Genomic DNA, 14,825 nt, shown 5'->3' on the forward strand with positions numbered 1-14,825 from the left:
AAACGCAAAGTTTATCGATAACAGCGAAGATTTAGTATAGCGTTCTCTAGGTCAGTAATTATTGGCCTTTTTAAAGGAAAAATGACCATCGCGCAATGATATCCCACCAATATGAGCCTGGCAGCCAAGTCGATAAGAGAGAAAGATGAACTTCGAAGTCAGCGTGAGAATATCTTCGGCAACACGGGCCGGGGACCTTACACATTTTTTCCCTACCACCATGGCCAGGTCTGCTCAAGCATCCAGGCGTCCTAACACGACGACAAAAAAACTTCATAGAAAGGCCGATTCCAAAGCAAAATTCAATGCTGCAGGATATGCCAAACGCCAGGCCCGCAAAGAGAAGGAGACTGCCCCATCTGAAGACGTATACGAATATGCACCAGACGTTGTTCGGAGGTCGAAGGTTAAACTCGACTTGGACAGAGATGAGGACTTTGGTGGCATTCCTGATGACGACGACGAGAGGGAGCAGCTTCGCGCCCGACTCATTGGTGAGAATGAGGACGACGAGATGATTGACAGTGAAGACGACGAGGACATTGACAGTGATGCTGCGTTTGAGGAGAGCGATGATGACAGGTTTGCAGGGTTCTTCTCGAGAAAGGTGATTATTGTCGTTGTTTTATATGCCTTGTCTGATGATCTTATAGAAGAAGGGCACAGCAAAGGTGAAGACGAAGCCCGCTGTACGATTTGCGGACGTGGATTTAAACGAGGATGAGGATATGGACGAAGAGGAGAAGGATGAGAGCGACGTAGATGAAGATGAAGAGGGTGAAGACGACGAGTTCATTGACGTTCTCGACATACTGGACGGTAGGGGTGAACCAGACAACGGCACTGACAACGAGGCGCAATCATCTTCATCAAAGAAATCGACACCACCGACTCCTTCTCGTAACCTTGAAAATGTGGAAGAAGGTGATGAAGAGGAAGATGAAGTGGATGAGGAAGAGGATGAAGAGGAATCAGGTGAAGAAGATCTGTTCAGTCCTTCAGACGAGGACGAAGCAGCCCCGGAAGCCCTAGAGAACCTTCAGAACTTCATTTCTACTCTGGATACCTCATCGAAAAAGCGCAAATCTTCTGCTGAGGACTTGCCTGTCGATGCACCACCACGAAAGCGTCGTATTCTGAAAGAACGGACAGAGGCAGGCGAAGAAAACGAGTTTCGCACACATGGAGCAGGTTTGGATTGTCAATATATGCCTGTCTTTCACTATTTCTAACGTATTCAAAGGATCTAAACTCAATTTGGATGATCTTTTGGCCCCCCTTGCGTCGCAGCCCGAAACACTTCTTTCTTTGAAAAAATCGACCAAGGTCCTCAACCCCTCATCGTCATCCAAGATACGCACATTGTCGGCACCACTTCCTCAAAGAGCCCAAGAACGCTTGGATCGAGAAGCGGCCTACGAGAAGACTAAGGAAGAGGTGGACAAGTGGAGTGCGACTATGAAGCGAATTCAGGAGGTGCATGAAAACCCATACAGATTGTATAGTTTTTGACCATTTCTTGTAGGCCGAGCATCTCAGTTTCCCCCTTCAAGCTAAACCAGAGGGTCGCGTTTCAGCACTAGAGCTAGCAGCAAAATTTCAGGTGCAGATCTATTCATTGACTTCCTAATGTTTTACTTATACAACGATAGCCTACCACTGCTCTCGAAAGTTCTGTCGACCGCCTTCTCAAGACTGCAAAATTGCGCGACGAGGATATCCACGAGACGGAGGAGGGGATGTTGAAGATGAACAATCTTTCAGTCGAAGAAGTCGCTCAGCGGCGTGCCGAGCTGCGAAAGACGCGTGAACTGATGTTCCGTGCTGAAATTAAAGCAAAACGAGTTGCGAAAATCAAAAGTAAAACCTATCGGAAGATAAAACGGAAGGAGAAAGAACGTTTGGGCGAGAAAATTGATGAGGGGGGCAGCGATGACGATGAGAGGGTAATGAAGAAGGAGATGGAGCGGGCACGGGAAAGAGCTACGCTGAGGCACAAGAACACGGGCAAATGGGCTAGGCAAATGCGAGGGAAGGAAAGCTGGGATGAAGAAGGCCGAAAAGGAATCGAAGAGATGCTGGATCGGGGAGAGCGGCTGCGGCGGAAAATCGCCGGGAAAGGTAGCGATGAGAGCGACGATGATAGTGACGACGAGGAGAGTGTTGATGGTCCAGAGGATATCCGGCAGCACGCTTTTGACGAGTTGGCTCGACTGGACAATGACGATGGGGAATTGCCGCAGAACAAAAGTAAAGGGAAGAACGTATTCGAGATGAAGTTCATGAAGGATGCCATGGCACGCCAACAGAACGAAACCAACAAGATGGTGGACGACTTTGTGAAGGAATTGGGAGGTGGAGGTGAGGCTGAGGATAGTGATAACGAAGGAGGTGATGACCCTTCGAGCGGTGTGGTAGTTTCCCGGACAGGCGGTCGGGTGACCTATCGGCCTGGCGCATCGGTAAAATCGTTATGGTAACATCTTTAATGGAGCTAACCACCTCTTTAGGTTCCCCAGCCTTCGTCCAAGACATCAAAACCTTCAGCTATCCCATCAATAGCGGTCGAAGAGGAAGTCGAGAACCCTGAGTCAACATCGCCAGCACCAGCACCGGCTTCTGCTGTGACTGTCGAACCGTCCAGAAACGCGGAGGAGTCCAATCCCTGGCTCGCCGTCGGCTCATCCAGCTCCAAAGTGTCCCGGAAGAAAAACGAGGTTGTCGTGGACAAGAACAGCAATCTCACCGAGAAATCCAAGAACAAGCTGAAAAAGAAGGCGAAAAAGACGGAGCAAGAGAAGGCTATCGCGCAGGACGACGCTGTTGTGGAAATCTCAGCCGAGAATGTCTTGACATTGGGCAAAGTCGCTCATGATAACGATGATGATTCGGACGGCAATAGTGAAGTTGAAGCACAGGAGAAGATATTGGAGACAAAGAACAAAAAGAAGGGAAAGAATGTCGCATTTGAACAGCGGGACCTCGTGAAAATGGCGTTTGCTGGAGATAATGTTGTTCAGGTATAACTAGTCTTTATACTGGACGGCATTCATATTCTAATACTTTCCTAGGAATTTGAAGAGCTCAAACGTCGGGAAATTGAAGCCGACGCGCCAAAGGAAGTCGACACTACTCTTCCTGGTTGGGTGAGTTCCCCTCGTTTATTGCTCACGTCCCATTCCGACAATGTCTTAATTAGGGCTCCTGGGGCGGCGCCGGAACGAGAAAGGCTCCTCCAAAGCCGTCGCTCATCAAAAAAATTGCCGGTGTCAATGCCGCTAATCGTGCAGATCATGGCAAAGGGCACGTCATCATCTCGGAGAAACGTGACAAGAAAGCGGCCAAGTACCTTGTCAAGGATTTGCCGTATCCGTATACCAGCAAAGCGCAGTTCGAGAGAGGCATGGAACAACCGCTGGGTGTCGAGTGGAATACGCGCGTTGGCTTCCAGAAGGCAACGTTACCTAAGGTTGTTAAGAAGGTAGGGATCGTGATTCTCATTTATGAAGGAGCTAATCGACTTTGTTTAGATGGGCGCTGTTATAGATCCGTTGCAGAAGATTTTTTAATACTTTCGACGCAGGGAGATTGGTCATAATGTTTATTCGATGCGTAGACGTGATACGTAAACAGATAGAGGTATACAAGGCAGCAAAATGCGAAAAAAATATGATACAGATGTTTGGATGATGGGATGCAACGGTATCGTGATATAGGAGATGCAAGAAGACGAAGAATGAGAAGAGATTTGTCATTTAGCAAGTGAGAACCTTCTCATCTTTCGCCTCGCTCTGAAAACTCCGAAGGAAATGCTGAGCGAAATGGAACACCGTTGCTTCTTCATCATCTCCGAACATGTAGCTTTGTCTCGTTTCATCTCGAGACGTTCTTCATTCGAATCTTCCTTCACTTCTGGTTGTCCAGTGAACTCTTCTGAGTCTTCTACAGCAGAGTTGCGCCGGAATATGCGCGACCTTGTTGCCTTCGTCGTACTATTGTATTGCTGCTTCTCCTCCTCGAACAGTGAGTCGACCTCTGATAAGACTGAGGAGGGATAGCAGGGAGGTGAGACGCGCATGAGGGATGATGCGCGTCTGCGGGCCTGGATGGCAAATGGATCAAAATGATCTACGTATGTGTCTTCGTCGTCGTCGATGGTGGAATAGCCAGCTTCCCATTGGGGACGCACATTGCGGCTGCTGAGTGACGAATTGGACGACAAGCTCGACGGGGAAACAGGGAAGAGACGGTATTCTGGATCGTGCCTGTTTCCGTTGCAGTCGACGTAGAAGCTGGGCTCTTGGGGGAGCAATATGAGGGGTCGAGGAGGCGGGAAGCCTCGGAACGCTTGGTGATAGTAGTTCTGTGCATATTGTGTTGTGATTGGGAAGATCAAGGAAGGATACTCCTGGCTTTATAGGCTATGAAAGGGGCTCTACTCACCGCGTCTGAGTGTAGAGTCAGACACGTGATCGCTCCCAGGTCAGAAGACAGAACGTTGGATTCCTAGACCCGGACCCCCGTCACTGCCTTTGAAGTGCGTCAATCGCCGAGTTGCTCTATAGTATCGGTTCGATGCCAGTTCAACGTAGCATGAAATATGCTCCTTGAACTTGTTGTATGCAGCGTGCTTCCACGTCCTGGGCCTCAGGGTGTCTTTTCAAGATCTGCTCTGGAATTGCTTACCATTGGAATCAATCCGAGTAGACAGAGAATGCCTTCTTGTGGAGTACTTTGCTACAACCTCAAGCTTACTGCTGGGCCTTCCTAAGGAACGCACCTTGGATACCACCACAGCCTCAGACACGCTTCGTGGCTGTGTCGCTTGACGAAGTTTCAAGAAGGATCGGAAGAAATTCTTACTGGACAGCAACGGCTCCTCTGCTCTTCTTGCTGTTGACCTTCGTTGCGAAGTCAGCGACATACACAGTAACGGCCTGAAGTTGAGGAGGCTTGATATCCCCACTAATATCCGAGCAAGAACGAGCAAATAGTGATAGTCGAGTAACGCCCTAAGCAACATATATGATCATGTTTAGTTTTGGCGATCAAACCACAGTTCAACGTTCAACTCTGTGTCTCAGACCTCAGGGTAGACCGACCATGTATCAAACGATGCCTCCGACGCGCCTGGGAGTAAATGCCTGTCTCTTGAGATTTTCAAACAGACTGATTGAGACCAACGAAGATACAGCGAACTGCGAATGAAAAATATATCGTCAGACCTTTCCCTCGATGCCCACCTCTAAATTTCTCCGATGAACGACCTGTCCTGGCCCTTTCCCTCCGCCAACTGCATTTCCAAATCAACGCTCACTTTCGTTATCTCGTCTTCAAACCACTGCGGACTCTCGCTACGATCCAAGAAACCCTTCTCCATCAACATGGCCAGCATGCTCTTTAACCAGGCTCTGCATGACATGCCGGCGTGGCGGTTCTCTAATAGCGAAGTGAATCCCAAACGATTCGGACCGGTGAACGCTTGCATCGCCATTTCTTGGAACGCCTCTTGGTCAGGCATCGTCTTCGTGCCTTTGACCTTCATGAAGGCGAAGACTATCGATAGCTTTGTAGTGTAAGTCGTCACAGGATCGACGGCAGTGATTGTTACACCCTCGAATCTGTCAGAATGAGGAGGGAGCTCCGTCCATTCGTATGTGGTAGCCTTGCCGTTTTCGTCTGTCTTGTAAAAGGCCCAGTGGAACCTGGCGAGTTGATTTATAAGCTGATTGGTGGCGATGTAGAGACTATTGGGCTCCAGAGGTACGATGGGATTACTGGCCGACATTTTCTTGTCTATCAGGACGCAGTAATTCAGAGGAAAGGAGCGGCTTACGCTGGCTGAGTCTGAATTCTGCAAAAATTCACGTCCGCCACCCGAGGACATAAGGGACCGTACGAGTCTTTCCCTAGGTATCATTCCGACATGTCTCTGTCCGCTGGATTTCGCCAACGTCTACCCCTGCAGCCTGATCATACCCCATTTTGATACAGCAGCACTAGTTTTGAGAAAAATTTGACGCAAGACTATACAAGCGATGGTGTGATAGAACTCGGGACTTGACGCCCCATATTGAAAGCGCCCTTGGATCCTCGTATCGCAAGACCGAAGAAAGGAAACCAAGGTATTCCTTCCAGGGTATGTAAGGTGGATTAGAAGTGCCAATGCCCAGGCTCTTGGGAAATGCTGCGATGGCGCGATATAACTCAAGATGAAACCTAACGGGCCACCAAAAAGTGCCTTTGGATTTTCGTATCGCACGACCGAAGGAGGCAATTCAAGGTATTCTTTCCATGGGTAGATTAGAAGCGAGAACGTCGAACGGTAGCTCCAGGAGACGCTGGATCTGGAACGTCCTTGCTGAACTTTGAAACTACTTCGAGCGTCTGCCACAGATGGAACATCGTGTCTTGCAACGTTCTCCGCCGCCGGCTCTACTGCTTCAGCAGAGACGTCAATACTGCAAGCACGGACACTCCCTTGCGGTCATAGACATAAGAGCAGCGTGTACACAAATCTGGTGCAAATATAGGGTATTCTGGTGACGGCATGATGGTTTTGGCTAGTCTAATGGCCCAGTCTTCAGTTTCCGGACGCGGAATGAGCACTAGAAGCCGTACAATCAAATCGATACCACCAAATGGCTGAGAACCTGCAAGAATCTTCGTACAGATAGAAATACGATTGTTTAGTACGGGTATACGCACCCCGAAGGTACTGCAGAGGCTCGTCTTTCATTTGTCTGTCGACAAGTTCAAAATGTGATTTCTTCGACGCTTGTGTAAATGCTAACATCCATTTAAGCTGGAGCACTGTTTGAGAATAGCCTAGATGAGCAGCCAGCCGTTGAAGGAGTGTACTCATCGCTGTCGGTCCATGTTTGTCGTATTGTCGGGGACGAAGTTCGCTCGGGAATTTCCGCTTACCATTTTTTTTTCTTCGACGTCCCCAGTAGGCTCTTGGCGATGGCTGCTACTCTTCGACACTGCCGGCCAGATAGGCGAACGAGAACAGGATACGCGTTAGGGCTCAGCAAAAAAAAAAAAACATTTACACGCTATTACGCGTGAACTCCGAAGCCGATTCATAACGTAGCCGGCCAATTACAACGCTTTCCACTGCGCGAGTAAAGACAGTGACTTGGAACGAGCGACTTTAAGTACTCAGTACCATAGGGCCTGGCCTTGCCAGCCTCACACCGCAAACAGAAAGCTTTCAGCTATACTGAAATTATCACGTGACTCCCGAAACTTGACCACAAACTAGTCCCGAAATTGGAGAAATGGCGGGCAAGGTCAGTTTCAGGACGAGTTTCCGGTCAAGTTTCGCGTCTTCCAGGTACACCCGAAATACTTCTATTTGCGGTGTGCCTATAGGCTATGACGCTGGTCACGTTTTATATTTGGTTTCTGGCCTTTTTGTTTACTAAGCAATGACTAACAAGAGAAGACCTTGAAGGACAAGGTAACGTACTTAATTGCCTTTCCACTTCCTAAAACTCGGGAGACAGCTTGAGACAAGCACCTTATAAAAGGAGCGGCCCTCTCTTTTGACTACCAACGGCTAAGGATTAACGCAACTATGTCTACATCCGGGCTCAATCCTCGGTTCAGAGTGCGTTAAAATTATTGCTCTATGAAATGCCCGTCACTGAGCGCTGACTTATGGCAGGGTATACAGAGTGAGGACTATTTGGCCATAATGAAGCATGCCTCAGAGGTATCCCTTCGCATCTATATCACATCTACGATATTGCGTTGACATAGCCCATCTAGGACCAAAACGAGATAACGGTCCTAGCTAATGCTGTAAACATCCTCCTCAACGACGTGGAATCGTTTCACTCAAATCTCATGTGCTTGATCACGCAAACGTCCCTCGCAGCTGTCTTTCGACGTTCGGCCATCTCTAGCATTCTTACTCCTATCCGAGATATTGCTGTAGAATTCTACGGGGCCATCTCCGCTATGTGGAAGGAGGTGTCTCTGTTTCTTAAGCAAGGGTTGAAAATCTTGCGCTCAGAAACTTCGCATAACGATATCGCAAACGCCGAACATTATATACGCGCCGCTCAGGTAGACTATCTGAGAGCCTGTCAAATCATTGAATCCCAATTTGAGGATCTTTTGTGGGACAGCGAGGAGCTCCTAATCGCAGAGCTCCGAGGCTCTTGTGGGTTAGAGATACTGCTTCGCCTCACCAAACAGTTTTTCACCTTATCCTCTTACCGGCTTATCGTTATGGAGGGTATTCCTCGGCGTCTTTCGATGCTCTGGGACGACGGGCGTGAGATTCTAGATTGCCTGAATCACCTGGGAGAGGTGATGAGCAGGATTCAGATACGCTTTCGGAGTCCCGAATGGCGAACGTATTATGCAGGTCGAGAGGACATTATCAGGCTGTTAACCGAAACTTTCCATTACACATCTAAGTGGCATCATTCGGTTGAAGTTCGCATCTGGCGTTCATATGAGTACAACTCCCAGGAACTCCTCGTCAAGAAACAGTACGTGGGACTATGGGATCCTAATGAGTTCGTGTGGGACTGGTATTCATGGTGGAGTTAGGGTAGGTCTGATAGGAATCAAATGTAAAAGACAATGCAGCATACAAAGGATGATATATACTATTGTTGTTTTACTTGCCGAGGTCTCCAGGTCCATTAGCATTGAAGTCTTTGGGTGACGTCGGTTGCATAACATAGTAGAACTAAGAAACTATGTCTCCCCAGTACGAGAAACGCCGTGGAAAAAAAAGCATCATCAAAAGCCTGGGAAGCTTTCATTCACTGGGTAATTCAGTATCATATTACCGATGTTTCCCACTATTTAAGTAGTACTTACCTCGTCGTCTCAGAGTCCGACCCAATGACTGGGTACAGGTATGTTTAGTTTATATTATTTGCTAACAAATATATTTTCCACATTTTTGACCAAGCAAACTCGTAGGGATGTGCACCGTATCTGTAATACAGTGGATACGTACGGCACATACGGATACGGGTCCGTACCGTTGCGAGTGCGAGACTGCAAGGTACCGTATGGTTCACGGTACGGTGAGTACCCATAACAACCATACGGGACAAGCCGTTATGGCCGTATACGGCAGCTGCAACTGATATCAAACTGAAGCCACTTTTGGTACTCCCTTTCCGCTTTCTCATCTGAAAATTGCTTGCCACGGTAATCTGTCGAGTGTTTCAACTTAAATAATTCAACCTGGTACAAGGTACGCCAATTACCTAACCAACCTACTCCAATGAGCCATGCGTAGTCCCCCTCTCTCTATGACAATTTGCATTTGTCTCAGCAATGTGCAAGTTCCCATCGTCAATCTGTTTTTTTACAAATCAAACCAGTACCGTATCACCTGGCACGATGCAACAAACTCCAGAGTATTAGATGTGCATACCTCACTCATTCCTTGCTTAGGTTCCCATTGTTGTCCACACTCACTGCCACTCTTACGATACAGACCACCAAAATGACTTTGCCCATGCGATTCATGAACACAAGATGTGTAAGTCTCTTTGATTCCCTGAAAGACTTCGAAACTGACTGTTTTTAAAGTAGATCTTTTCTCTACATGGAGACGACAATGACTATTAGTATTATGCTGCAGAGAGCATGCAGGTCTTTTGAGTGTATTCTACGACCGTAATATGGCCATTACGTCCGTACATATACCTGTACATACTGTGAACCTCACTTTTCTTGCTCCTACGGTACGGACACAGTCCATCCGTATCCGTATCCATCCGTCAGGGGTACGGCCGTATCTGTAATGGTACGGTGCACATCCCTAAAGCAGAGGCCCCCAAAACCGAGAATAGCATCGATAGCCCCCCATGGCTGGAAGTAAGAGTGGGAGGGAGGGATGGAGATCGGGTCCCCGATTTTCAACAATAACAGAGGCAGCGATGTTAACTCGATCGTCGACTATCCTCCCAAGGGCACCCAAACCGGCTCTGTCCATGAACTATGCAATTCTCGAAGGTGGGTTCATCATTATTTCCACCGCCATACTTGCCACTAATGCCTATCCTTCCAGATTCACAGCCCTTGGAGTGGCAAACAAGAATTTTGAGTAGTATTTGGAGAACATGCGGGAAGTCTATGATCTGCTCTGCCCCTATCAATTGCGCACGATTCGTCCACTTACATCTTCTATCTCTTCCTTATCATTCTTCTACAACCTGCCAGCTATGTACACTCAGGACCACTTAACTTCTCTAGACTTCGACATGCCCACCACAGCGCATCAGCTCATTAACAACCTCCCCCTTATATGCCTCACTTCTCAACACGACATGCACCCTTCCTACTTCAATTACCTTGATTCCCTTGTCTCTGTCTTTACCCGACTTTCTACCTCTCTCATGCAGCATTTTCACCCACGGATATAGAAAGCCTAACAGTCGTGCTTCAGACATATGCCATTCTGAATTTCAAAATACCATTTATAGTAATCGGACCCAGGGAAGTGTGCTGTTAGTATGACCAATTCAATGGAACAAGATTAATCAACCATATAAGGACAAAGTACTTAGGTCTTAGGAGTAGTCACCTATACACCTCATAAGGCCAGCCTTGTATACAATTTCCTGTAGGCTCAGGAAGTAAATTGTACACAATCCTGTGAGGCCTGTAGGCCTGATAAGTATACACATGTATGAGGGCCTAAATCCAACCTAAATCCGCATTTTCTCAACTATTAGGCACATTTCTCATCGGGATGGGCCAGAATTTTACGTGGGACCTTTCATAAAAATCTATAATTAGCCTATGAAGTCATCCCATCAATATCTGGCCGAAATCAGCTGGATGCAACCAAATGATAGCATCATAGGGACTATTTTCTGGTCAGAATAGGATTTAGGCTGGTTTCTGGGTGCTCGGTTGGTCAGGGAATGGTACTAGAATACTCATAAACCTAAATAACATAAAAGTGGACCTACTGATGAGGTATGGGGGCTCTGGAGAGTGTGTAATATAGGTAATTTCGCAAAAATGGCTGCAATATTTGCTTTTTTGGGGTTTTTTAGGGTGACACATGCATTGTATTGACCAGGGAACTTCACCAATGAATTTCCTGACCTTGAAAACCCCTAAATGATCCCTCTATAGCACTTGTGGCACATTTTATTACTAGGATTAGACGAGCACATTAGCTTTTTAAGAGAGGATTGGGGTGCACATATGGTTTATTTTATTTTCTGAGCTTCGGATGAGACTGGGATTGTTACCAATGAATTCCTTGACCTTGAAAACACTGAAATGACTATAGGAACAATTTATCAGGCTCCAGAAATGGTAGTAATGATAATATTACAGTTTAGGAGGAGCACATATGGAAAATCACTTTTCTGTACCTCGGAATACTTCGGAACTTCTACCAGTCTGTTCCTTGACCTCAAAATACCTCGTATAACACAAGGATTTAAAGAAAACCTACAAAAATACATGTTAAAAAAGAGTAATAGGGGATGGAGGAGATATACCTTGTATTACGCATTTCTAGTGGTTGGAGAAGGTATTCCTGTTATATATTAGACGATATATATTCTATAATCATTTGTACAAATTCCCACATTTATCCGAAATGTATTGGAAGAGATATAAGCAAATCATTTTGCAAATGATGAGGAGCACATCCCCAATTTCGATATTCTGATCATTCTATAGCTTGGGGAATGTTAGAATCGGATTCCTTGACCCAAAAAGGTAGGGACACCAATCATCCATGGTTATTTTATCAAGAAAACATCTAATGGTAAGAACAAATCAGACTGCAGCAATTATCAAGGAAAGTTCATATTGTACTTTGGAGTTTGACACTTCACTTCCCATGGATGATTGGTGTCCCTACCATTTTTGGGTCAAGGAATCCGATTCTAACATTCCCCAAGCTATAGAATGATCAGAATATCGAAATTGGGGATGTGCTCCTCATCATTTGCAAAATGATTTGCTTATATCTCTTCCAATACATTTCGGATAAATGTGGGAATTTGTACAAATGATTATAGAATATATATCGTCTAATATATAACAGGAATACCTTCTCCAACCACTAGAAATGCGTAATACAAGGTATATCTCCTCCATCCCCTATTACTCTTTTTTAACATGTATTTTTGTAGGTTTTCTTTAAATCCTTGTGTTATACGAGGTATTTTGAGGTCAAGGAACAGACTGGTAGAAGTTCCGAAGTATTCCGAGGTACAGAAAAGTGATTTTCCATATGTGCTCCTCCTAAACTGTAATATTATCATTACTACCATTTCTGGAGCCTGATAAATTGTTCCTATAGTCATTTCAGTGTTTTCAAGGTCAAGGAATTCATTGGTAACAATCCCAGTCTCATCCGAAGCTCAGAAAATAAAATAAACCATATGTGCACCCCAATCCTCTCTTAAAAAGCTAATGTGCTCGTCTAATCCTAGTAATAAAATGTGCCACAAGTGCTATAGAGGGATCATTTAGGGGTTTTCAAGGTCAGGAAATTCATTGGTGAAGTTCCCTGGTCAATACAATGCATGTGTCACCCTAAAAAACCCCAAAAAAGCAAATATTGCAGCCATTTTTGCGAAATTACCTATATTACACACTCTCCAGAGCCCCCATACCTCATCAGTAGGTCCACTTTTATGTTATTTAGGTTTATGAGTATTCTAGTACCATTCCCTGACCCATCCAGCTACCAGAAGCCAGCCCAAATCTTATTATGACCGGAAAATAGCCCCTATGGTTACTGTTTCTTAAATTGGATGTGACTGTTACAGCTGACCATCTGTTCTCAGTCATGCAATTGGTCAGCAGTGAGACCATGTGAAGGGATCAGAGGATCACATGACTCATACATGTTCACAGAGTAGGCCAATTTATCAGTGTGAGGTGAGGGTCTTGGTGCAGACATTGTGTGACAGAAGAGATTTAAGGCTATGTTGAGGGGAAGACACATTGTGTGAATAGTAAGGTGTGTACTCACATGCAGTGTACTGATGAGATACAAATGATTATTTAAATAGTTAGAACATTCTCATGCTTTCCATGATTTGACACACAAGATAGTGAAGGCATTTGATGCATATACACTGGGGAGCAGGCCCTATGCCTGCACTATGATGAAGATTCTGTATCAGACCAGTTATATGATAATCAGATAGATATGAAAAGTTATGATGATAGGACTGATGACTCAGTCTTTTTCCATCTGGAAAATCAGGTTAAGTGCAGGTGAAAGTGGTACTGATGCATTATATTTCTTGAGATAGGAGAGGAAGACAGACCCGACATTGTGCATATTATTAATATCAATATTTCTTGCGGTGAATAATCAAATACAATTTTGGTTATACATAATATACTTTTAGTTATTATGTATATTAGTATATATGATATAATGTCCAATTATTCTAAATCCATAAGCCATTGTGTCCCAGGGGTACTCAGGTACCGATCTATTCAGAATGACATATGTCTGAGGCGCGACCGTTAGGCTTTCTCTACACGGAAACCCCCGACGAATTTGTCGAACTGTCTTCTGCAGCCGGTAGGCTTTCGAAGCTTCTTGACGTAGTCACTCGAGATGCAGAAAAACTGATCCTGGAGTGCGGGATTAAACCTATCTATCCCAGCAGGAAGGATAAGAGGGAATCGGAAGATTCCCAGAAGACAGCCGTTGCCATATCGTTATCGTTGACGGATTCTGAGCCACCTACGCCTACTAAGAGTAGCAGGCCGCCTACTCCTTCGGATATACCTCCACTTGACGTGTCTCCTTCCGAAAAGAAGAGACCCTCTGGGAGAGGAGGAAAGTCTCGAACGGCCTCCAAGTGGAAAGCCTGGTTCAAGTGAGTGGTATTAGATTGGTCTTCCAACACTGATATTCAATCGGGGGTATCCAAAGACGCGGAGGTAGATTCCGGCAGGGCTCCTATGCTCTGTGGCATAGCTATCAATAACGTATTACGGACGGCATCTGCTGTCTTGGTTGCTATACAGCGTGATCTGAATGGTAACGCGGAGGCCATTGCATGTCTAAGTCCCGCCCACCCAAAACTCAAAGTTTACCTCGCAGGCTCAGTACATCATACTAAAAACAAACCAATCGATTACTCGTGCGGAAAGGATTATCTGTAGGTCAGTCAAGGTCAGTCCCTTTATCCTATCTTTTTCTCCTTTGTGACTGAACCCTTAACAGTATGATCTCGGGTTACCGACAAGCCCTAGAAGAAAACCAAGGTGGCGTTTCAAGAAGAGTAGAAGCACGTCGCGTGTGCAGGGATGTAAAAAGGCTTTGCGGAAGGATCATCTGAAGGAAGCGTTACCGCATTAATTGAATCTCTGCGCAACATGGTAACTCCCGGTAGAGCATGTTCTCATCTTACCTGACACCGAAAGGCCTTCACAAATGCATGTTGTATAAATTGAAATATTAATGGGTGATCCTGTCTATGTAGAGAATGGTCGCATCATCAAAATCGTTTTGAGATATATTTATACATAATCAAAATGTGGTGACATACTGGCTGACAATCCTGCGGAAGAGAAAAAGGTACTATAGGACTCGGTCCTGCCATGCGTATGTGGTGGCCCTCAAACTCTAGTTTGTGATTCTACCATAACACCTAACCACACTCGCAAACTTGTCAGCTCATGGCAATGAGTCACATAAATCGTTCCATTTGCAAAAGACATGTTGATAACATTGACTCGAGCAGAATGCAGCAGGAAGTAACTAAAGGAGTCCTCTTGTCTGGGTGATGCCACGCTAAAGGAGCAAAGGAGAGATCAAGTACAGAATCCAGATGATCGTTGAC

General features: G+C 45.8%; 5 protein-coding genes across 5 annotated transcripts; 3 read left to right on the forward strand and 2 right to left on the reverse strand.

The window, feature by feature from the left end:
• Nucleotides 1-220: 220 nt before the first annotated feature.
• EV420DRAFT_1633566 (Utp14-domain-containing protein) lies at nucleotides 221-3,569 on the forward strand (the record flags this gene model as incomplete). Its single annotated transcript, XM_060476199.1, has 9 exons — nucleotides 221-607; nucleotides 654-1,191; nucleotides 1,244-1,476; nucleotides 1,526-1,603; nucleotides 1,653-2,462; nucleotides 2,511-3,020; nucleotides 3,072-3,146; nucleotides 3,200-3,481; nucleotides 3,531-3,569. The coding sequence occupies 9 exons, from the start codon at nucleotides 221-223 to the stop codon at nucleotides 3,567-3,569; spliced, it is 2,952 nt and encodes a 983-aa protein (XP_060338929.1).
• Nucleotides 3,570-5,245: 1,676 nt separating this feature from the next.
• EV420DRAFT_1258640 (uncharacterized protein) lies at nucleotides 5,246-5,788 on the reverse strand (the record flags this gene model as incomplete). Its single annotated transcript, XM_060466906.1, has 1 exon — nucleotides 5,246-5,788. One exon carries the CDS (start codon nucleotides 5,786-5,788, stop codon nucleotides 5,246-5,248), a length of 543 nt encoding a protein of 180 aa, XP_060338930.1.
• A 389-nt stretch (nucleotides 5,789-6,177) lies between these two features.
• On the reverse strand, nucleotides 6,178-6,961 carry EV420DRAFT_9877 (uncharacterized protein). Its single transcript, XM_060484266.1, has 2 exons — nucleotides 6,709-6,961; nucleotides 6,178-6,653 (listed from the first exon to the last, which is right to left on the reverse strand). Exons 1-2 carry the CDS (start codon nucleotides 6,863-6,865, stop codon nucleotides 6,436-6,438), a joined length of 375 nt encoding a protein of 124 aa, XP_060338931.1. The 5' UTR covers nucleotides 6,866-6,961; the 3' UTR covers nucleotides 6,178-6,435.
• A 632-nt stretch (nucleotides 6,962-7,593) lies between these two features.
• EV420DRAFT_1492686 (uncharacterized protein) lies at nucleotides 7,594-8,729 on the forward strand. The gene is made up of 2 exons (XM_060470750.1): nucleotides 7,594-7,720; nucleotides 7,777-8,729. Exons 1-2 carry the CDS (start codon nucleotides 7,637-7,639, stop codon nucleotides 8,566-8,568), a joined length of 876 nt encoding a protein of 291 aa, XP_060338932.1. The 5' UTR covers nucleotides 7,594-7,636; the 3' UTR covers nucleotides 8,569-8,729.
• A 4,750-nt stretch (nucleotides 8,730-13,479) lies between these two features.
• Nucleotides 13,480-14,321, forward strand: EV420DRAFT_1741924 (uncharacterized protein; the record flags this gene model as incomplete). The annotated part of the gene is made up of 3 exons (XM_060480037.1): nucleotides 13,480-13,856; nucleotides 13,935-14,141; nucleotides 14,207-14,321. 3 exons carry the CDS (start codon nucleotides 13,480-13,482, stop codon nucleotides 14,319-14,321), a joined length of 699 nt encoding a protein of 232 aa, XP_060338933.1.
• Nucleotides 14,322-14,825: the final 504 nt, after the last annotated feature.

This window comes from Desarmillaria tabescens (genome assembly GCF_030435595.1).
Source record: "Desarmillaria tabescens strain CCBAS 213 chromosome Unknown EV420scaffold_1, whole genome shotgun sequence".
Classification (NCBI taxonomy): Eukaryota; Fungi; Basidiomycota; class Agaricomycetes; order Agaricales; family Physalacriaceae; genus Desarmillaria; species Desarmillaria tabescens.

Bases quoted from the DNA above. Each gene is read 5' to 3' on its own strand.
- EV420DRAFT_1492686 (XM_060470750.1), top strand. From the start codon at position 7,637: ATGAAATGCCCGTCACTGAGCGCTGACTTATGGCAGGGTATACAGAGT. The intron at 7,721-7,776 runs GTATCCCTTCGC...TAGCCCATCTAG, and splicing joins TAATGAAGCATGCCTCAGAG to GACCAAAACGAGATAACGGT.
- EV420DRAFT_9877 (XM_060484266.1), bottom strand. From the start codon at position 6,865: ATGAGTACACTCCTTCAACGGCTGGCTGCTCATCTAGGCTATTCTCAA. The intron at 6,654-6,708 runs GTGCGTATACCC...AGATTCTTGCAG, and splicing joins GCCTCTGCAGTACCTTCGGG to GTTCTCAGCCATTTGGTGGT.